Source organism: Castanea sativa, chromosome 6, assembly GCF_040712315.1.
Source record: "Castanea sativa cultivar Marrone di Chiusa Pesio chromosome 6, ASM4071231v1".
Classification (NCBI taxonomy): domain Eukaryota; kingdom Viridiplantae; phylum Streptophyta; class Magnoliopsida; order Fagales; family Fagaceae; genus Castanea; species Castanea sativa.
In genome coordinates, this window is record NC_134018.1 from 40,164,415 (window position 1) to 40,174,696 (window position 10,282).

Genomic DNA, 10,282 nt, shown 5'->3' on the forward strand with positions numbered 1-10,282 from the left:
CATATATGACGGATACTCAATAACCTACACCGTCCTATTCTCATTTCCTACGGTGTCAATCCGTCTTCTTCCTCTCCGTCCCTTCAAATCCGGAGGAAAGATCCGTCTCCTATTTTTATCCCCTTCAGCAACAATAATAAAACAGAACAATATATTTTTAATCATAGCTAATTTATAGATAAATGTAGGAAGTGAAGTAAACTGCTGCTAATTAAAAATGATTGAGGATTATTAGATTTATATTTAAGCTATATTTATATAATAATAGTAGCAGTTATCAACTAATCATTATTTTGAGAAATGTCATTCTCTGCATGGACAGTAGCCGATCCACATTAGGGCTGGCCCATCAAATTTTTTTTTTAATTTTTTAAAATCTTATGTATAAATTGAAAAAAAAAAATTATATCATAGAGTTAGACCATTTTAGATATACACCACTGTAAGTTTCTTTAAAATATTCTCCCTTCTCACCGTTTGTGTGTTAAAAATACTTAGTGTTCTTAAAAGAAAAAATAGTGGGCTACTTCCATATCGAAAAATGAGTGAGTTAAAAAGGTTTAAAACCTATGCTGTGTGTCCAGGAGTTAGACCTTTTTGAATATATACCACTGTAAGTAGCTGATCCACATTAGGGTTGAGCCATCAATTTTTTATTTTTGTTTTTTAAAATCTTATGTATAAATTGAAAAAAAAAATTGTATATAAGAGTTAGGCCCTTTTGGATATATACTACTATAACTTTCTTTAAGACCCTCATTCTTCCCGTATTTGTGTGTTAAAAATACTTAGTATTCTCAAAAGAGGTTTAGAGTCTGTGCTGTGTATCCAAGAGTTAGACCATTTTAGATATACATCACTATAAGTTTCTTTGTGATTTCCCCCATCTCTCCGTGTGTGTATTAAAAATATTTAGTATTCTATAAAAAAAATGTATTTTTTTAATTAATATGTATATTATTCATATTTCCTTAGTTAGTGTTTGTTTGTAAAAAAATATTTTTGCTAATTTATTTTACTATTCAGTTTATTTTTGCTATTATTAATGAGTTTAGTTGCATTTTTTGGTAATATTAATGGGTCTTACTGTATTATAGTAGTTAATTTTTACTTTTATCAATAATATTTTTAGTAAAAAATTTTCAATATCAGCAAAATAAACAAATTTCAAACCAACTCTTAGTATCCATTTGAATACATGTTGCGTTTTATAATCCGCGTTTTGTCCTCTTTTTTTTTTGCACGACAACTTTGACACTTATGGCTACTGTTTATGCACTGTTCATGAACAGTAGTTGCAGTTGTTGACTTTTCCCTTGTGAACAATGCACTTGTGCACTGTTTACAGAACCCACAACTTCACTTTTCAGCAATTTTTTCATAAAAAATAAGTCTCAAGGTACTATTTACACATTTAAAAATTATTTTATTATAATATTTTTAATTTTTAATAATAAATTCTATCTAAACGGACCTTTAATGTACTCCATTTTATTAACTTTTTCATTTTTAATTAATTTTCTAAAAAGACCAATTCCTAACTCATGATTCATGAACTGGCGGTGCCACTCGGGAGGTAAGTAGTGTGCCGCCAAATGAATGAGTTGCTGTCATTTTAATTGTATGCCAGCTATTATACAAAAAGAATTGAAATTTATGTGGATTTTAAATGGATTTGATGGTAGATTGCGAATTGCGATATCAAACAGTCCAGAAGTGAAGAGTACAATCAGAAAAGTGTTGTAGGATTTATTAAATAATCGATGCCAGTTATTCAGAAAAAAAAAAAAAAAAAAAAAAAATTGATGCCAGTTCTCTAATTAATAAAGGGAATCTATTCGTTCATTTCTTTTCCATCGGAGCACCCCGCATAATAGTCTGACAAGCTTAGGGTATTTATGCACTTTACTATGTATAATAATTTTATTAATACTAAAGTGATAAATTATTTTATAATTTTTTTTATAAATTATTGATATAATCAGTAATTAATAAGTAAAAAAGTGTTATTAATAGCTTAGAGGTGGGCTCCATGAGAATATATAACAATTGACCCCAATAATAATTTGTAAAAATATTATAAAATAGTCTGCATAACGCATTCACCTTTTTAATTTTTTTTTAATAAATAGTTTGAAAAATATTACTTCATCAACATGAGAGTAAAACCTCCCATGTAAATTGGAATAACACGTTCACATTTTTAAAATACAAATAATTTGCACTAGATGATTGAAAAAAGAAAAAGAAGATATGATATGGATGAGAGTTTAAGTGGTAGGTAAAATATGAAATTTAATATTTTGTTAGTCATTTAAAAAGATTTAGTGTAAATAGTTGGTGTAAGTGCACAATTTGTACCCGGATCCAAACGAGTGATGAGTTTAGGCCCAAAGAGCCTTATACAATGAAATTTATAGAGCATGAGCTTGAAATCTAGGCTTTACAAATTTTGGACAACAGATAGATGGACTATATCGCCACTACCTAAACAACCAATAGATAAAAATAACGGAAACTTTCCTCGGACGTAAGCTGATGATCATTTGGATTGCCTTTCTTTCCTTAAACAAAAGATTAAGACCAAAGATAATTTGTAAAATGCTCTCTGTATCTCTTCCTTTCTTTTTTCCCCGATCACCTTCTTGATGCCTCTTCTCTTTCTTATATCCCTCTTTTACTCCCTTTCATCTTCCATATATAGCACAGATCACCCAATTAGATACTTGTCCCGTCCACCACTTTCTTGAAGTCTTCAAATAATAGTTGGAAGGCTGAACATTTACTGTTCAAAGGTCATTTTCTCATTAATGCGGCCAGAGAGGTAAGTGCAGGGTCTTTAATGTGGTAGTAGCAGGCTTTTCCCTTGATATTTCTCATACGCTCCCCCTCTCTATAACTGTGTGGAATACATCTTTACCCAACAAGCTTTCTAGAATTCTCTCCCCAAACATCATGACATATCATACAATATTCATTTGACTTAGCCAAGAATATGCCTCTCCTCGGACAACCTCACCAATCTTTCTAGCAAGAGTTGGCTTATGGGCCTCAAAGGCTCAGCTCGGACAGGCTCACACCACCAAATCAGGCTCAAGGCCCACATGCGTGTTTTGACCATTTTACCCCCACAGTTGGTATTTTACCATTTTATGAGAGGTAAGGATCTTATTTCCAAAAAAGTGTGAGTAACGAACAAAATATTAAGGAGGAGACAAATGAAATGTATGTATGATCTTGTAATTTTCTATGATTTTGATTCTTCACTTGTTAAATTGTCATTTTCTGAAATACCTTTTTGTTGAATCATTTTTGACTCACCTTATTGTGTTGTCGTTTACATTTTCATTATTGGCATATCACACATATATGTGTGGTTTTTATTTTTTGGGTTGTGTTAACGGCCATCGTAAATTGCCTGCTAACAACATAATTATTGGCAGTTTTTTTTAGCTTTTGGGTAATTTTTGACAGTTTTTGACAATTTTTTTTAATCAATTTTAGTAATTTTTTTGACATTTTTTTAAGTGAGACAAAAAAAAAGTTCAGAAGTACCACACAGGGCTTGTTAACATTTCTTTTTTCTTATTTAATTTAATTTTGGTTTTTCACTTTTTTTAGTGTTGTTAAATAATAAAGGGCTTATTTGTATTCTAGAGAGCGTACATTTATTTTTAAAAGTTCAAAAAGTTCAAGATAAATATGTATTTTATCTAAATTTTGAATAAAAATAAGTTATTATTTTTATAGGAAAAAAATTAATTTATTCTAAATATATATATAATTTATAAAATTGGAATGACATGGTAACTAAAGACGCTCTTAAAAAAATCAATTTTTATATATATATATACATATATATATATATATAAATACACGTATGAATAAATTTTTAAAGAATTTTATTCATTTGTCGTATAACAAATATAATATATGTTTATTGTTAATGAGTGCTCTTACAGTAGTATATATTAATAGAGCATTTTAAAAAACTTTTAATATTACCTTTATGAAAAAATGTAAAAACTTGTTTAAAAATTAGTTTTTTTTTTTCCTCATAAAAAATTTGTAAAAGTATTTCATTGACTTATCCGTATATTTTTAAAGGTTAATGTTAGTCAATTGCACTCTTTGACCAACATGTGCAGTTCTTTCTCCAATCAACTGGAATTAAAACATTCATAGAATCATAGTGGTTTAGTTTCGACTTACCAGTTACCATTGTGATATATATTTCTTTTCATGGTCTAGACTTTTTTTTTTTTTGAGAATGTCATTGTCTAGAATTTGTGACAACGAATTCAGTTATTATTTTATTCTTCTTGTTTTAACAGGACGAAAATAAAGCCAAGAAGAAGACCCACAATAGTGCATTTTATTGTTTCTCACAAGTGATTTTAATGGTCCTCATACATTCGTACTTCCTTGATAACAAAAAATCGTAAGAACCAATAAATATTGTTTTCTTTCAGAATAGCAATGTTTTGTTGGAATTCAAGCTCACATTTATGAGGTGAAATAAATAGAATCACATTCTTACAAACTCACATAATTTTTTTTTTAAATTTTTTTTAGATAAGATAAAATTTTTACTCTAACCTAGTCTATATGTATATGTATGTAAAACTTCGTTTTAAAGATTTGAATCTCGACTTTTTTGCTTACATTTTATAAACACTTATAATTATGGAGTGACTAAACTGTTAAGAGTTTGCTATGGTCAATCTCACAAATGACATAAACAAAATTTACTCTAACAAAGAAATGGCAAAATGCAATTATGGGGGTGCCTTATTTATCACTCAGGATTAGCTCAACACAGCCTTTCAAATAATCTAATGCCAATAATTGAATGAACAAAGAGATGGGCCTCCCTTCAAAGTTCAAACTTTCCACACTCTATTCACATTCCAACGATGTGTCCGAGTCGCATAAATATGACTATGATGTCCTACCATAATCTTATTTAAAAAAATAAAACTTTCTCACATGATCCCAAGCAAGTTACGCATAAAAAAATCCTGAAAATAGAAGTCCCTACAATACAAAGCATTAAACAAAAGCAACGAATCGTTTCCCATACAAAAAAAGAAAGAAAAGAAAGAAAAGAAACCTCTTTTGAAAGTTAAAAAAAGAATTGCTTTTTGCATATTATAGGCGGGGTTACCTCAAGGCTCAAGCTAAGCTCAATCTCTGCAACCAAGTTATTAAACACATGCGTACAAACTAGTTTATCCTTCCTTCTCTCTCTGAGTTTTCTTTGACTTCCAGAGTGTAATATAGTATTAACTCCTGTCTCTCTCTCTCTCTTTCTCTCGCTCTTTGTGCTGAGTTTAGAGCTCTCATTTACTCACTCTTTCCAAGAAGCTTGGTTTTTGGATCGGTCATTTCCAACAGGTTAGCTCTTCTCTCTCTCTCTGAAGAATATCTTTCTCTGTACAACTTACTGTGTCTTTGGCTTAATTTGCTGGTTTTAGATTGCGTATTAAGAATAGCTTATAGAGTTTTTGATATAAAGGAATGCAAACAAAAAAAAGGTTGTTAATTTGCTATTTATTTCCTATTCTTGAACTTCTTGATTATATTGGCTTCAGAAAAGAATCTGATTTGTAGCAATTTCTTCTTCTGCTTCCTCTTCATTCTGTTATTTATTTATTTTTTTTGGGGGGGGGGGGGGTGTTATTTGGGTTTGATGAGAATATATTGTATGTAAGAAGTGTGGGATTGAATGGAGGATTTAATATTATTGATATAAAAGTTCATTTGGGATTGAAGAATTTCAGCATCTCTTGAGACTTGGAGTTGCTTTGTCTTTTCTATATCTGATTTTGTTTTGTTTTTATTTTTGTTTTTTTACTTTAATTTGTTAATTCTTATTGATTTCTCATTATTAGATAATTAAGAATGCTTACCCAGTTCAACAAATTTTTATATTTTTGCAAAATTGGTGGTAAATGGTTTCAATTTCCTTGTCATTTGGGATATTTGGCCAAAGAGAAGGATCCATTTCTTTAACATGTGTTGATTAGTTTCTGAGATCACATAAGAATGGTGAGAAAATGGAGCCTTGAACCTATAATTTATTTTGTTCAGGTTATGAAGGATGACAATCTCTCCAAGCGAAATAGTTGTATTTAATAAGTCTCTGTAGCAATAGCTTCCACTTTCATTTAAGCCCAAATAGTGGAAAATCTTACTTTATCTTCTGTTCATTTACTTCTTAATCTAGAAGTAAAAATGGCAGATAGGATATAGGGAACTTTTGGTTCAGATTTTGAGCTCAAAGAAATCACTAATAAAGCACAATATCCGTTAGCTCAATAGCCCATTAGCCCCACTAATTTTGTCTTTATTAGCTGTTTATTTTATTGCGGTCCATACAAAGCCAGTAGCCCGTGATGGAAATTTCACCGACTCGAGAGAAATTACTATGGTCATCTGTAAATACTAAAAGATACATTTTTTTCTTTCTTAATCAATACTATAAGATACATGAGTTCCTTAAAACTTTTGATGGTGAAGACATAAAAAAAAAAAAAAAAAAATTAGAGGACAGTCTTAGGATTAGGCAAATGTATTGATCTCGAATCCTATGCAAAACCCATTAATTCTGCTCATAAAACAAGGGCATCTGATTTTTTTCACTAATTGGAAGTTTGAAGTTACAGCTAGAAGCTTGAAAATGCTTCTAAACAATATCACTGAATTTTGTTGGTTGTTTATTCAACTGGGACTGAGATTCAGTCAAAATTCGCACACTATCCCATCAGTAAAAATGGGCTGTATGCCTGTATCTTGTGGCTTAATGTTACTACTAATATTAGTTTCTGTATATTATGACTCATATGAATAGTATAGATTGCCTTGACCCTTGAGGTTGGTTATTTTGTTTCTGCCTTAACACTTAAAAAAAAAAAAATTATTTACTTGACTGTGGACAGGCTGCTAGTTGTAATAGTTCCTGAATTATTTCTTTCAATGATGCCCTCTTGTTCCTGAATCTTGCTCAGTCCCACTAAAGTTTAATCTGATGGTGCCATTTAGCAGAAACTAATACATGAATCTAAAGAATCTGATGGAAGACAAGAAATTAGACTTTAATCGGCCTCTTTTATCAGTGAGGCGAGTTTCATCAACAGCAGTCTCTTCACAAGTTGACAACAAAAAGAAAACTGATAAGTCAGTACCCAGTATACCTCCACTTCCATTTTACAGATCAGAGCTGAAATCAGGTCCAGTGAGAAACCCTGGAACTGTTCCTTTCGTGTGGGAGCAAGCCCCAGGAAGACCTAAGGATGAAAGCAAAGCAAAAACTCGGGCTCTTCAACAGCCTCACACCCCAAAACTTCCACCTGGGAGGTTTCCAAATGTTAAACAAAAAACTTTCGATAAATTTTCTGAAAGTACGGCTGTTACTGAGTCCAAAACAGAAAATGTTGTTCCCAGGTCTCAAAATGTTTTGTCTTTGGATGAAACTGTGACTAAACATGAGAGCACAGAAGAGAAGATGGAGCTAGAGGAGTTTTCTAGTTCAGAGGAGGGTGATGAGGCATATTTAGATGCACTTGATACAATTTCCAGGACTGAATCATTTTGTATGAACTGCAGCATAAGTGGTTTGAGTGGCTTGGATGTTCCGGATGTTAAACCATCTGGATCCTTCTCAACGGATCCACAAGCTCGGGATTTCATGATGGGTCGTTTCTTGCCTGCAGCAAAGGCAATGGCTTCTGAAACACCTCCACATGCTAGTTGGAAGCAACCTGTTCAACGGCAGCAACTAAGACAAGGAGAGAAGGTAGTAAGTAGGGATAAGCGTAGTCCTTGTAATCATTATGGACAGAATTTCATTCCCCAATATGCTCATAATAATGATGGGGAAGAAAGTGAAAATGAAGCAGATGATTATGATGGATCTGAAATTTCATCAGCTAAAGTTTGTGGGTTACTTCCTAGATTTTGCTTAAGAAATTCTTTTTGCCTTTTGAATCCTGTACCTGGGATGAGGATGCAGTCAAGCAGAAACGTCTCTTCAGTCCGCAGAGTGAGGGCTAAATCTTCATATTCAGTTTCTTGCAGTGAACCTGAAAAAGAGGTACTTATTTATCTGTCTCGTCTGTTTTTGTTTTTGTTTTTTGCCTTTTCTGCTGTGTTTATATTTTCATGTCTAAAGTCATTGTTGAGCACTAGCATCTTTTTATTCCTATAGCAAGCTGGGGCTGCTGTACATGAGCAAAGATCATTGAATGGACACCAAAAAGCTGAGACGCATGAAGATAGGAATGAGCTAAAAAGTGAATCTAACCAAATCACATACAAAAGTGATTGTGAGAAACCAGATCAATCACCTTTGCACAGGCGTTTGCAGGGCAATGGCAAATCACCCTGCCAGAATAAAAATTCCCAATCTCTCCATGAAGAGAGAGGTTTTCTTGGTATGCCTGAAAAAGTTAAGAATTCCAAGGTGAATGGCTCCAATCCAAATAGGAAAGGCCCCTACCTATTCCGAGAATTATTGGCCAATGAGAGCAATGATTGGGAATCAGGCTCAGAGAGTCCTGTGGTTGAGAAAACTCTCTACATTGATTCAGTACATACAGTAGACTCTCGAAAATCAAATGCAAGTTCTTCAGATAGGAAAAGTTTAACTGATTACAGAGAGGATAATCACGGGATTCTTGCAAAAAGCAGTGAAATGGAAAAAACTCCTGCAGTAGATTCTTCACTTGAAGATTTCAAGCACTTGAGTGTTGCAGATGAGGCAAAAATGCAAACTAAAAGTTCATCCGTTGAAGCCTGTTTCCTCTCTTTTTTAGACAGATCCAAAGATGACATACAAGTGCAATTGATAAGTTTTTCCAAACAGGACCAGGACCTTATTCGTGATTCACTATCATTGACAAGCTCAAAAGCAGCCGATACTAAGAAAATTAATCAGGAGAGCCAACAGTCCTTGAAATCAGGTAGTAGAGAAGGAGGTATTACATTAACAAGCTTAAAAGTGGCTGATAATGATAACATTGGGTTAGAAAGCCAAGGGCCTAAGAAAAGGGGCACTCGACAAAGTTCTCACGGCCTCCAAATTCAGGATTCTGTCACATTGGCAAGCTCAAAGGTGAGTGACAATGAGAAGATTGATTTAGAAAGCCGGCTGGCTATAAAAGGTTATGGCAACTATCCTCAGCTTCATATTGGCCCACCCTTACCAAAATCTCCGTCTGAGTCTTGGCTAAAGCGTACTCTGCCGACCATTTCCTCCAAGAATTTACCTTCAAGGTCTTCTCTTGCTATGCGCATCCATACTAGCAACCAAGGTTCGAATACAACCTCTCTTGAATCGAAGTGGGAAACAATTGTTAAAACTTCCAACGTCCATCTTGGGCATTTGCGAATTTCTGAGGTAATCCCATAACTCTGCCTTCATTTTTTGTGTACACTGATGTGGGGATGTTATGCTTACATGACTATTTTTTAACCAGGAACTAACACCTATACCGGAAGCTTAAAAGTTTGGCAGCTTTATAAGTAGTCCACCCACCCGTGCACTAGGCTGGAATTTGCATTTCGTTGATGTCATTGAAGGTGATCAATGTTATTTCTTCCATGTTTAAATTTTTACTTTACACAAGGAGTTCCCTTTTTGGTTCCTATACTCAGAAGCCAGTATATAATGAAAGCTGTAAATTGCATCCCGATTTCATTCTGTAATAAGAAATTTTAACTAGTTATTTTTCTTGTAAATCTCATCCTCAATTTGTTGGTTCAAACAAAAGTTAGTTTGTTCCTGTATGATTTTTCTTTTCTTTTCTGTAAAGGGAATTAAAAAGCTACGTTTAATTTTTTTTGTAATAAAGAGAGATGGGCGCTTCTTTGAGACATGTACTTTTTATTTTAACATATACTATTGATTTGAACCTATAATGTCCAATTAGAATTTTCTGTGGAAGCTAGATTTAAACCTAGATCTCTTATTTGACAACAATGGACTTTATCAGTTGAGTTAATTAGAATCCACTTTATTCATCATTCATGCTTAATTTTCAATAATAATTGTTCTAATATGAGAGATGGTCCCTCCTATATGAGAGATGGTCCCTCTTTCAAAAATACCCTCCTTAATGAAGGATAACTTCATTTATTAATATGATCATAAATGTCAAATAACAAATTTTATTTTTAATTCAAAAAGATAATTTCTAAAATTTAAGATTTTTTTTTGTCTCATGTTCAAAAAAAAATTACAGTTACTACTTATTTCAAAAGTTTATTTTTTTTATTTGTT

The 10,282-nt window shown here is 32.6% G+C and overlaps 1 protein-coding gene across 2 annotated transcripts; it reads left to right on the top strand.

Annotated features, from left to right (window-relative positions):
* The first annotated feature begins 5,087 nt into the window (after window positions 1-5,087).
* On the top strand, window positions 5,088-9,878 carry LOC142638238 (uncharacterized). Of its 2 annotated transcripts, none has more exons than XM_075812258.1 (4): window positions 5,088-5,397; window positions 7,048-8,095; window positions 8,210-9,400; window positions 9,480-9,878. In XM_075812258.1, exons 2-4 carry the CDS (start codon window positions 7,058-7,060, stop codon window positions 9,504-9,506), a joined length of 2,256 nt encoding a protein of 751 aa, XP_075668373.1. In that variant the 5' UTR covers window positions 5,088-5,397; window positions 7,048-7,057; the 3' UTR covers window positions 9,507-9,878. The 2 variants fall into 2 exon arrangements, with proteins under 2 accessions (XP_075668373.1, XP_075668374.1); XM_075812259.1 differs by having other exon boundaries at window positions 5,116-5,397; window positions 7,045-8,095.
* The last annotated feature ends 404 nt before the right edge of the window (window positions 9,879-10,282 follow it).